General features: G+C 37.9%; 1 protein-coding gene across 1 annotated transcript in view; it reads right to left on the bottom strand.

Annotated features, from left to right (window-relative positions):
- The window catches only part of RTTN (rotatin), a gene marked incomplete at its 5' end in the record, with an annotated part of 96,930 nt that overhangs the window by 47,659 nt on the left and 35,860 nt on the right, over positions 1-13,411 (bottom strand). The window contains 7 exons of the mRNA XM_082479876.1: positions 1,255-1,399; positions 4,122-4,361; positions 5,475-5,663; positions 6,038-6,106; positions 6,878-6,974; positions 7,252-7,369; positions 10,039-10,127. Coding sequence (XP_082336002.1) covers positions 1,255-1,399; positions 4,122-4,361; positions 5,475-5,663; positions 6,038-6,106; positions 6,878-6,974; positions 7,252-7,369; positions 10,039-10,127 — 947 coding nt within the window. The remainder of the gene's footprint in view (positions 1-1,254; positions 1,400-4,121; positions 4,362-5,474; positions 5,664-6,037; positions 6,107-6,877; positions 6,975-7,251; positions 7,370-10,038; positions 10,128-13,411) is intronic.

Below are 13,411 nucleotides of genomic sequence, written 5' to 3'. Positions count from 1 at the left end.
CTTACAAAATTCTATAGGATACCTAGTTAGCCATATAAATTCAAGTACCTGAATTCTGTAAGTAATTGAAATGAAGTCTACTAGCATTTTTTTCCTAAATGTTTAGATTATATTTTAAAATGGAAAAATGCAAGTGCATGCAGACTGTACTTAACATACGATATCCCTTGTAAAGATCTTGCATGTGGGCAGTATGTCCTTGCTTTGTGAAGAGTACTTTGCAGACTTGTAAAACTGCAGCCATCACTCTTATCTTTGGCTTGTAACTATTTTTTTTATACAGCAAGACTCAATTATTATATTTTTACAAATATAAAATAAAAGTTGTTTTATACTGCTTTATGATGTCCATTTCCTATTTGTTTTTATACTTTCCAATTTTACACATCTTAAATGAACAGTACTGGATAGAACAAATCTCTCAAATAGAAAGCACAAGAGTCTAGAAAAACTGAAAAGAAAAAAAGTACATTCTTTCAATATTATACATGCATTTTAACTACAGCAACTGAACTGTATGCTCATATAAAAACTTCCTCGTGCTTATCAAAATATTTTACCTGGACATGTTAAAAACATTTAAAATCAAAACTGAAATGACAGACACACCAAAAGCAAAAATTTCTGTCTTAACTTTCAATTCTTGTTCTTAATGCAAGACAGATAATGTTCATTTGTATGTCTTTGCCAAACAGAAGGTTCCAACACACCTGTATGGAACCTCATCTTTTAAGTTACATGGATAATACATATGTAGTTATGTAGCTAAGCATACGTTATACAGCTGTATATGTATGTACACACATATGTATGTATAGTTCCATAGTTAACCGTATCATGTAAGTATATATAGTTACATGTACATATAGAGCTCTGCATAGAGCTATGCATAGCTAACTATAGTTATATGGCTCTGTATGACCATATTACCATAATTAACTACGGCAGAGCAAGGCACACACAAGTAGATGTTTGCTTTTGGCAAATACAATATTTGAGTTTAGAGAAAAAATTTGTATAACAAGCAAAGGAAAGAAGGAAATTTACTCTTGTTCAAAGTTAACTTCCCCAAACACTAAAACCATAGCACTGACCACAAAGTAGGAGACATTAATAGCATAAGATCTGCTATTTCCTGCTTTTGTTTAGAGAAGTCATTTTCCTTGAGGAACTCAACAGAAGCAAACTAGCCAACCAGTTCAGAGTTGTATCATTTCTTACAGTCTACAGCCAACTTCTTAGGTATATTCTTACATTTTTAAGCAATGATTTCAGGATCCACTTTAGATGGTCTGACTCCAAACTTGATCTCTGCTCTTTAAACAATTTGTTCAAAAATCTTAAGACATCTACTAAAAGCTTCTCATCCTCCACAGAAGCTGGAAGCACTTGCAGAAACCTGTAATGCAAAGAAAGATATTTACTGTCACACCTGTAGCACATTAAAAGAGACTTTAAGATCTCAGTCTAACAGGACTGAAGTCACCTGCAAATACATATAGCAAAAATGGAATTATATTAAGTTATAGATCATATCTATTAAATTACATATATTTAAATAAGTTTACATAAAATATTGACTATATTAAATTATTATACTTATATACTATTATATATTTATTGTGTATTGTTACATTATAAAATTGTTATATACATTAAAAGTGTATTTATACATAGTAAACGTGGAATTGCATATAGTAAAAGTTAGAAAAATCTGAACAGGGCCACAGACAGGAAAGGAAAAAGGTAATTAGTTATTAAATAGTAGCGATTAATAATAACAGTAAAGCCTACCTATGAATTTTAAATAATCGTTATTTTAAATGCAGGATTGTTATTTTTTGCCGGTTTTGTATATATAAATTACAGAATCACGCAATCGTTGAGGTTGGAAGAGACCTCTGGATGTCCCTTGGTCCAACCTCCCCTGCTCATGCAGGGACACCTGGAGTCAGTTGCTCAGGACCATGTTCAGGTGGCTTTTGAATATCTCCAAGGATGAAGACACCACAACCTCCTGCGGCAACCTCTGCCAGTGCTTGGTCACCTTCACAATAAAGTGTTTCCTGATGTCCAGGGAGAACCTCCCGTGTTTCAGTGTGTGCCCCTTGTCTCTGGTCCTGTCACTGGGCACCTTCCAAGAGCTTCAAGCTTCCAAGGCTTCATCTTCTTTATACCCTCTCTTCAGGAACTTGCACACATTGATAAGATCCACCCCCTGAGCCTTCTCTTCTCCAGACTAACCAGTCCCAGCTCTCTCAGCTTTTCCTCATAGGAAAGATGCTCAAGTCTTTCATCATCTTAGTGGTGCTTTGCTAGACTCTCTCCAGTGTGCCCACATCTCCCTTGTCACAGGGAGCCCAGAACTGGACACAGCACTCCAGGTGTGGCCTCACCAGTACTGAGTGGAGAGGAAGGATCACCTGCCTCCCTCTGGATGGCAGCACAACTATCTGGCATATCAGCCACTCCTCCCAGTTTTGTAACGTAAGCACAATTTCTGAGGGTCCATTTTGCCCCATGATCCCAATTATTAATGAAGATGATGAACAGGATTGGACGCAATTTTGAACCTTGGGGCATATTGCTAGTTACTGCCTTCCAACTGGATCACCACCCTCTGGGCCTGGCCATTCAGCCAGTTTACCACCCGTCTACTCATCCAGCCCATACCTCGTCAGCTTGTCTACAAGGATCTTATGAGAGACACTGTCAAAAAGTCTTCCTGAAGCCAGAGTATACCATATCCACTGCTCTACCCCCATCTACCAAGCCAGTCATTTAATCATAAAAAAGTATCAACAGGCTGGTCAAGCACGACTTCCCCTTGGTGAATCCATACAGACTACTCCTGCTGAGTTTCCTGTCATTCATGTGAATGGAAATGGTTTCCAAGATTGGCTGCTCCATCACCTTCCCAGGGATTGTGGTGAGGCTGACTGGCCTGTAGTTCCCTGGGTCCTCCTTCCTGCACTTCTTGAAGATAAGAGCAACATTTGGTTTCCTCCCATTCTCAGCCACCTCTCCCGATCACCTTGACTGATCAAAGTCAACATAAAATTACACCAGCCAGGATACGCTCACGGGTGCATCCCATCAGGGCCCATGGACTTATGTATGTCCAGTTTGCTTATGTATTCCCTAACCTGATCCTCTTCCACAATATGTCCTCCTTGCTCCAAACTTTCCCCCTGGTCTCTGGGACCTGGGATTCCTGAAGGCTGGTCTTGCTAGTAAAGACTGAGGTAAAGAAGGCATGCAGGACCTCAGTCTTTTCCATGTCCTGTGTCACTGGGGCCCCTGCCCCATTCAGCAGCAAGCTCACTTTTCCCCTAGCCTTCCTTTTGTCACCAATGTACTTAAAGAAGCCCTTCTTGTCACCTTTGACATCTCTCACAGATTAAATTCCAGGTGGGCTTTCAGCTTGCATAATTGCGCCTCTGCACGGTCACGCAATGTCTCTGTATTCTCCCCAAGTTACCTGTTCCTACTTCCACCCTCTGTAGACTTCCTTTTTATGTTTGAATTTTGCCAGTAGCTCCTTGTTCATCCATGCAGGCTTCCTGACATTTTTGCTTGACTTCCAGTTCAATGGCACGGATCGCTCTTGAGCTTGGAGACAGTGATCACTGAATATTAACCAGCTTTCTTAGGCCTTTCTTTCCCACAGGGCCTGATGTCATCAGACACTAACAATGAGATCTTTAAAGAAGTCAAAGTTTTCTCCCCTGAAATCCAGTGCTGTGATCTTATTTTCTGCCCTCCTCCCTCCTCTCAGGATCCTGAACTCTACCACCTCATGGTCACTACAGACAAAGCTGCATTAGGCCTTCACATCCGTAATGAGCCCTTGCTTGTTTATGAGCATGAGGTCCAGTAGAGCACCTCTACCTGCTGGCTACTATCACCTGTATCAGGAATTTGTCACTGAAGCTCTCCAGGAACACCCTGGATTGCTTATGCCCTGCTGTGTTGTCCCTCCAGCAGAGGGAACAACTTATATAAATCAGAATCAGAGGTGCACGGACAATCAATTACATAGATTTAAAAATATGAAAACTAAGACATTTACAATTTAAGCATCATAATCTTTAATGGATTTCCATAGTCAGTACGCTTACCTGTTTATTGCTTTTTGCCAAACAAAGCTCTTCAAAGTCGTTCCACAAGACCCAGAATTGCATTTTAATGCAAGTCTGTCATTCAGAATGTAAAAACTGAGCCTAGTGAGAGCAGCCCTGACATCCCTGTGGGATACTGCATGAATGATTGAATTGAGACAATCCTGCAGTCCGCATTTTATGTGAGTTATTTTGAGTATAAGAATGTCTTCCGAGGATAGCTTTAGTGAGTCTAAAAATCTGAAAAGGTATAAGAGAAAAATTATTAACAGCCAGCATCTTTACAAACTATTTCAGTGAGTGTTGACTCCTCACTTCCTGGTTCAAAGACAAAAGAAGACAAAACATAAATTGCTTTAAAAATTTTTCTTAACCAATCATTTCTCCTCCTTCCCCCTCCCCTGCCTCGTCCAAAAAGAAACCCAAAACCCAACAACAATAACAAACAACCCCACCCCATTTAAATCCTGAGCTGTTTGGCTTCTTTGGAAAAATGGCACCTCTCAAAAAGTTACTTGAAAGGTGCTATTCACATTGTTTGCAATGAACTCTTCCTCCATGCTATTGTAAATGTTGGCCACTTGGACTATAATATTTTCCTATTTTCTTCCTAAGACTTTGCATTGTTTTTGCATGAGGGAACTTAAAATGAAAATGATTTATCAAATCAACAACCGCAAAGTTTTGAATGGCTCAGAACCACACTGTTTACTAATAAAATTTGTAGGACCCCTTAAAGGATGCAAGCAAGAACTGAAAATATGTTAAGATGGACAGAACTACAGATACAAGCATTTCAGTACTGTTAAAACACGAACCTTCTAAGATATTGAGTTCTGTATATAAAATAGTCTCAAAGAGAAAAATTATGCTTAATCAAGAGCTAACCAAAGGATGTAAAGGGCATTTTCTTCGTTATCTACCATAATTCTTAGTATTACCATTAAAAAGAATAATTACTTGAAATTTAAATCCCCAAGGAAATAAAGAGAAAAGAAAAAGTAAGTCATGCAACTCTAAAGGGGGAAAAAAAGACAGCTCCCTAAAAAAACCACAATGTCTACAAGAAAAACAGCCACAGAGTCCATTTAAAATTGTTTTAAATGAGTCTGACCATCAATAAAAGTTGGATCAAGCTCTAGACTTCATGTATAAATGCTATTTAGGTAAAACATTAGCTGTGACAACATATCTACAGCCTCTTGGGATATAATCCTTTACGATTAAAAAGACAGCATTGTCAAACCAGTAAAAACCTGAACTACTGTTTGAGTCGAAAACCTATTTAAACTTAATGAAACACTAATGTAATTGAAATACATTGGGATTTAAAATCAAGCTAAAATGGCTCACATTTCTGCTTCCTTCTCATAATTTATCAGTTGCAATAGGTTTTCAATCCCATGGTACCACGACAGGTTCCAAGCCATCTTAAGCATATCTGACACAGGTTTCATAGTCAAGCACTCAGAAGACAATGGCACCACAACAGTATTAGGGCTAACTACATGATGAGCAGTGATCTTGACTGGGAGATGATACCTAAAAAAAAAAAAAAAAAAAAAAAAAAAAAAGTGTTTGTTTGTTTTGTTGTTTGGTTTTTTTTAACTAAATGTTCTACTAGAGCAAGAACAAGTTTTTATATTTGCGAATAAAGTTTTTGAAACTCTTTTTCAGAGAACAAAGACTTGGAGAAAAAACCTCCATGTTTAAAAATGCAGACAACGTTGGATTTAACATCAACTCTTTCCCTTAATTCTCCTACCTCCATACTTTAAGAAGGACAGCAAATGAAAAGAAGCAAAGTTAACTGTAAAAAAAAACAAAAGCAAAAACCAAAACCAACAACAACACAACCAAACCAAACAAAAAAACAAGAAAAACCACCAAGCCAAAAACAAACCACCCACACATACCTTCTAACAACAGCAACAGGTAAACTGAAGTCAGGTAGGCCAGTATCATTAATGTTTGTGCCATCAGCCCTGCAAGAAATTAAGTTACAGCTATTACTCCCTATTTTAAGTTCTGATTCTCTACTAATGCTACAACTTATTATTTCTTTATTATTCAGATATAGCTGTATTTTTAGCTAGCTCTTTTGTAACCCACTAATGAATAATTTGTATTAATAAATGTTTCTTCGTGATTATGCAATATTAAGATAGCTCTTAGCTCACACACATACAGAATACTTGTTGCAGATCTTCTGTATATTAAAATGAAATTAAAGATAACATACCAAATCACATGCTTGTTTCCTTTTTTCTCTTAAAGAAAAAACATGAATTATAATTCTTTTGAGTATACTTCATGTGTGTGAATTCTAAAAACGTGTTTTATCTGAACTATATCCAAATTTCAAATAATAAATATCATAAGGTAAGGTCTGTTGTTTTAAGGAAAATTGGTACATTTAAAAGCCAAAGTAAACAGGATAATTCTAATTAAGTTTTAAAAACCACGCCTATAGGTAAGTATTTGATTTGTATAGTTTCCAATCAGGGTTTTTTGAAAATTGAAGTAAACTTAAAGTTAACACCGATGTACAAAGTATTTATACTGCAAAATTATGCCATGTGGACCTATACAGCATGCAACCTAAATATTGACACAATTTGTTTGGCCTACAAATATGCAATTTTGGATATATAAAAGTTTGGGCCATAGTTTGTTTGGTTACATATAAACTTATTTTCATTAAAACCTTAAATTTTGACTAGAGAATATGCCATTAAATAGCTGTTTTTCCATACCACATTTCTGTTCTTGCTACTTCATCAAACAACAGAAGACAAAGCAATATTGTCGTTTCAGTTAAAACAGCACGATCATCTTGGAATATGAGGGAAACTGAATAAAATAAAAATATTTAAAAAGGTGTTAGGAAAACACTGACATTTAATAATGCATAGAAGGACACTGGTTAAATATGACTGATTTCCACATTTTGCCAACATCTTCAACAGATACCACAACATGGGTAACACTAGCACACAATAATTTATCTTTTAAATATTAGAGACCTGAAGCGATCCAAGATTCTTAAGAAGGCATTTGATTAAACGTCTAACTCCATTTCACACAATTTCTTTCCACGCGTGTATTAAAGACAAAATAGAAACTTTACCTCTGAATAGCAAAAGCAGTAAAGATGATTGCTGTGCTAGGGACAGACGAACAACTGGATCAGCATATACAATTTTGCGTAACAGTGTTAGACATGGTAACGCTATGGATTCCATAAGCTGCAGGAACAAAGAAAAAAATAAATATAGATTATAATCGGGATAATCTATTATGAGTTGCTTAATACAAATTGTTATGCTATGAAGCGCTACATTTCATCATCTATACTGGAAGAACCTAGAACTTTCTTAGACAAGCACATCTCATCCAGACAATAACTGCATATTCATTAGAAAATATTTATTCACTTCTGGTTTTATTTTATTAGTAATTGATGGTCATTTTATTGGTCTCTGATGTCACAACAAAATTATAACCTTTGCTTCCAAAATAAATATTTTAAGAAGTATATATGTGAGCTGAAGGATTTCCAAAAAACACCAAATATTTACAACCATAGAAGCTTACTAATTTTTTTAAAAAATGCAAATAGCTTATGGTATCATATTCATTTTCTGGATCCCAATCTTTCAGACTAGGAAACCTAAGAAGGGAAAGCAGCTTGCTAAAAGTATCAGTGAATGGCCAAAAATATGACCAAAGCCACTGCTCCTAAGAGTGAGAAGACAGTATGTCTTGTCTTTCACAGCACCATTACTTTGCTTGTTCTGCCTTTAAATTTTATTTTGTAAACTGCATCACCAAATATAGTTTAGCTTAATACTGCATAAATAAAAGCCCTGCTTATTTAGTACAGAAAGAGTCTTTTACACAGCTGTATATAAAGCCTTATTTAAACAGTGCTTTTTCAATCTACTACGTCCTTTATCCTTTTCCTGGTAGCCACTTTTCTAAGAACATGCAAGGTTTTTTTGCTGCTTTTTGTTTGTTTTTCTTTTCCATTGATTTTATGATGGAGTAAAAAATCATTTGAGGGGAGAACCAGAATCTGGGCTATATTCCCTCTGAATAGTGTCCTAATGACTTATTTAATCAAACCTACATGGTTTGTCTTTCACCTAATGAAACTAGCACTACTTTGTGTTTAGACTAAGCTCTATCAAACAGAGGTAAGCAGTGCTCCTACTTCATTTATTTGCTCTTCTGGTGGATAGCTCATTTTCTTGGGAAGTAGTTTGAACTGTCAGAGTTTGAGGGAGCTAAGGATGGGACATCTACTGGTTGTGTTCAAGAGACAGGAGTAAGACCGCTTAGTTATTTTGCAGAGGAACCTTTTTAGTTATTGTACAGAGCAGAGCATTTGGGATCCAAAACTTCTGCCAACACAGACCTGGCAAACAAGTTTCTGAATGCTAGCACTTGAGTAAGTGGAATTTCATATACAGCTGTTGGCTTACACGCTCCTGCTGACTTGATCTAAATCATTCATTGTTCAACATGTGCAATTTTAGATTTCTCCTCTAAAAAACTCTGCAACTTTCATCACGTAAAGTTTGAACATCCTGTTTAGTATAAAGATCCTACATTCCACAAGCTATAGCTGCAAAAGAAAGGTGTCACAGCCCCTAGAGAGTTGTTGCCTTCCTGAATTAAATTAAAGTTTATAAAAAGGACTAGAAACATTATTTTAAAGTTTATCCTAGACTCTTACCTGGCTACGAAGGATCTCCTTAAGGCAATATATTTCCCATGCTTATATTTCTGTATTATAAAGTAGTTATACTAATATCTACTCACTATCCAAAACAAAACAATAGTTGCATTACTCTGTATCTCTAAAAAAGGTAAGGTAATAAAAAACTGACATTAAAAACCACTTCAGTAAAAAAACCTGAAGAACTCAATATTTCAATTTCTCCAACTAGGTTTCAGTGGTTTACAAAACTAGTCATATTCAAGCTATCATAAACTGAACTAGACAATCTTAGATACTGATAATCTGGAAAAAAATATTACCATTATTAACAAAGAAAGTAATTTTCATTAGTTTGACAAATAAGAGGAATTCCACTAAATATCAAGCAGTTCCTTCCTCTTGTACATTTTTGGGAAAGATGTCATTACTAGATAAAAATTCTTATGGTTTCTTATAATAACTCAAGGTTTGGACTGTTGGACTGCTATAACGATACTATGCCAGTAAACTAAAAAATATGCAAAAAGTTTATCCAGCGAAGTGATGCTGAGCAACTTATAGCCTAAATAAGCTTGCATAAAATGATTTCAAATACTGAATTTCAGAAAAATTCAAGCATCAGATTAGACATACTATAAAAATGCAAAGGTTGGTCATCTACAACAAATATACACTTAACTCTAAATGTGATATTATCTCCTGACACCCTCCATGGTAAGGTGATCTTCTATTGGTCAGAAAATTACTTATACCTGAAACTCAATCTGACACGTACATTTCCATTTACAATAACATCTCATTTTTAATTGTAATTTGCTTTAGGACTTAAGTTTTGAGACTATGATATACAACATTTTTGGGTTTTATGGTCATTAAAAATTATTTTTTTGGTCTCTACTGAGAAGCCTTCAGGGAACTTCTGGTATATTTATGAACCACACCAAACATAATTAGTTCTTTGGCTAACTATTCTCATAGGCAGGCAAACCAATCTTCTTTCATTACGAGAATCTTAGCATTATCAAAAATATAATAAACAAAATACATATTGCAATTATGACTGTTACTAAACATTTGTATTTTGTGCAGAATTAATGCACAAAGATTAGCATTATAAGTGCAGAAAAAGGCAAATTCTACTGCTGTCATGCGGTTCAATGCCTGCAGAAGAACTTGTTACAATAGTTTTACCTTTCCATCCACATGTATACATTCATCAAGGTAAGCCAAAATCTTTTCTATCACACCCAACTTTTTCACAATGCCATGCATTTTGGTTTCTGTAGGAAAAACGAAAGATAGTAAGAATCACTGGTTCTGCACCAATTTAATATTAAATGTCTTTCTGCAAGATCACAAACCCTAGATGTTGAGAACAAGTTTCCAAAATTGCCAATCAACAGAACAAGTACAGCTCTAGCTCTCCAAAGCCAAGCCTCCACAAGCCTTGTTATCTGACTATAGTAGCCTCTTGAACAGCAGACTCTTAAATATCTTACATAATTTCCCATAAGAACGTTATGTTCCACAATTACAGTGACCCCCAGTGCAAACTCAACTTCAATCAAACAAGGATTTCACTTGTAATATTTAAGAAGTCTTCAACAGCTTAATATGGAACTAAAAACAGCATTTACAAATACCCAGTCACCACAAGAGTATGTTCCACTGATTTCATCCTTCAGAGCATCTGGTTTAAGAATATTCAACAAAAACAAAAGCTGTCATTAGGGTTGGTTGGTTTGGTTTTGGGTTTGTTTTTTTTTAAATAATTATAAAGTGATCCTTCATATGAAATTTGTCCTGATAAAGCTACATTTTTTCCTTTACAATTTCCTCCTATGGTATGTTTCATATTATCTTTTGACATACAAAAACTTTGGCAGCCATAACTGAATGTATTTTACGTGACAAATCAGACATTGGGCAATAAAGTAGAATCACAACCCTGGACTTCAGGAGAGATGACTTTGGCCTCTTCAAAGACCTACTTGGAGGAATCCCATGGGTTAGGGCTCCAGAAAGAAGGGGGGTCCAAGAGAGCTGGTTAATATTCAAGCACCACTTCCTCCAAGCTCAACATCAGTGCATCACTAGGGGTAAGAAATCAAGCAAAGGAGGCAGGAGACCTGCATGGATGAGCAAGGAGCTTCTGGAAAAACTTAAACAGAAGGAAGTTTACAGAACGTGGAAAAAGAGACCAGGCACTTGGGAGGAATATAGGAAGGTTGTCAAGAGTATGCAGGGATACAACTAGGAAGGCTAAGGCCCACTTGGAATTAAATCTGGCAAGGGATGTCAAGGACAACAAGAAGGGCTTCTTCAAGTACATCAGTAGCAAAAGACGACTAGGGAAAACACGGGCCCACTGCTGAATGAGGTGGGTTCCCTGTTGACAGAGGATGCAGAGAAGACGGAGTTACTGAACGACTTCTTTGCTTTAGTCTTTACTGCTAAAGCTGGCCCCCAGGAATCTTGGGGGTAAGAGAAGTCTGGAGAAAGGAAGACTTTCCTTTGGTTGAGGAGGATAGGGTTAGAGATCATTTAGGCAAACGTGATACCCACAAATCCCTGGGCCCCAATGGGATGCACCCACAAGTTTTGAGGGAGCTGGCAGGTGTTATTGTGAACCCACTCTCTATCATCATTGAACGGTCATGGAGAACAGGAGAGGTGCCTGAGGACTGGATGAAAGCCAATGTAATGCCAGAATTCAAAAAGGGCAAGAAGGAGGACCCAGGAAACTACAGGTCAGCCAGCCTCACCTCCATCCCTGGAAAGGTGATGGAACAGCTCAATCTGGATATCATCTCTAGGCATGCGGAGGAAAAGAAGGCTATCTAGAGTGGCCAACATGAATTCACCAAGGGGAAATTATGTTTGACCAATCTGATAGCCTTCTATGATGGAACGACTGGCTGGGGAGATCAGGGGAGGGCAGTGGATGTTGTCTACCTTGACTTTTGCAAGTCTTTTGACATTGTCTCCCATAACATTTTCCCAGGTAAGCTTAGGAAGTGTGGCTTAGATGAGTGGACAGTGAGGTGGATTGAGACTGACTGAATGGCAGAGCTCAGAGGCTTGTGACCAGGGCACAGAATCTAGTTGGAGGCCAGTAGCTAGTGGTATTCCCCAGGGGTCAGTAATGGGTCCAGTCTTGTTCAACATATTCATCAACAACCTGGATGAGGCGACAGAGTGTACCTTCAGCAAGTTTGCTGATGACACAAAACTGGGAGGAGTGGCTGACACACCAGCAGGCTGTGTTTCATCAAGACCTGGACAGGCTGGAGAGTTGGGCAGAGAGGAACCTAATGAATTTCAACAAGGGCAAGTGTAAGGTCCTGCACCCAGGGAGGAATAACCCCATGCACCAGTACAGGTTTGGGGTTGACCTGCTGGAAAGCAGCTCTGCAGAGAAGGACCTGGGAGTCCTGGTGGACAACGGGATGACCACGAGCCAGCAATGTGCTCTTGTGGCCAAGGTGTCCAATGGTATCCCGCAATGCATTAAAGAGTGTGTGGCCAGCAGGTTGAGGGAAGTCATCCCCCCTCACCCCACCCCCCCCCGCCCTGGTGAGGCCAAATCTGGAGTACCATGTCCAGTTCTGGGCTCCCCAGTTCAAGAAGGACAAGGAATTACTGGAGAAAGTCCAGCAGAGGGCTGCAAAGATGATCAAGGGACAGAAGCATCTCTTATGAGGAAAGTCTGAGAGACCTGGGTCTGTTTAGCCTGGAGAAGAGAAGACTGAGAGGGGATCTCATCAATGCTTATTAATATCTAATTGGTGGGTGTCAAGAGGATGGGGCCAGACTCTTTCCAGTGGTGCACATCAACAGGACAAGGGGCAATGGGCACAAGCTGGAACACAGGAAGTTCCATCTGAACAAAAGGAAAAACTTATTTACTTTGAGGGTGATAGAGCACTGGACCAGGCTCCCAGGAGAGGTTGTGCAGTCTCCTTCTCTGGAGATATTCAAAACCCACCCAGATGCAATCCTGTGCAACCTGCTGTAGGTGAACCTGCTTTAGCAGGGGGTTGGATTAGATGATCTCCAGAGGTCCTCTGCAATTCCCTCATTTTTGTGATCATTTTTTTCTGATAAAAAAATTTTAATTTTAATATTATCTAAGACATCACCTTCCCATGGTGAAAAACTTAAGTTCTATCATTAGGATTTGAGTTCCTTGAAGAAAACATACTTGAATCAGTTTGAGTAGGTAGAGTACAAACATCTATGTTCAAAACTCTACAGATATGACTGTTCACTGTCGAATAATGCTCTATGCAAGATTGCTTACTCGCATCTTAATTCAATCAGATCTTCTTTACCAGAATTAATAATTTTTCCCCATGTGAGCAACACAAGTATAAAAAACCACCTGTGATGGAAATTTATGATGTAAGTGACTGATGATAAAGAGTAAAAGGAGGAACGCTTTCCCTGCAAACATATGTTCAAGAGGGACAGGGAACTGCTGGAGCGAGTCCAGCGAAGGGCAACTAAGATGATTAAGGGCTTGGAGCACCTCCCTTATGAGGAAAGGCTGAGAGAGCTGGGA

This window comes from Vanellus vanellus, assembly GCF_965231255.1.
Source record: "Vanellus vanellus genome assembly, chromosome: 2".
NCBI lineage: Eukaryota > Metazoa > Chordata > Aves > Charadriiformes > Charadriidae > Vanellus > Vanellus vanellus.
Note: the sequence above shows the minus strand (reverse complement) of the source record. Positions and strands in the feature narration are given on the sequence as shown.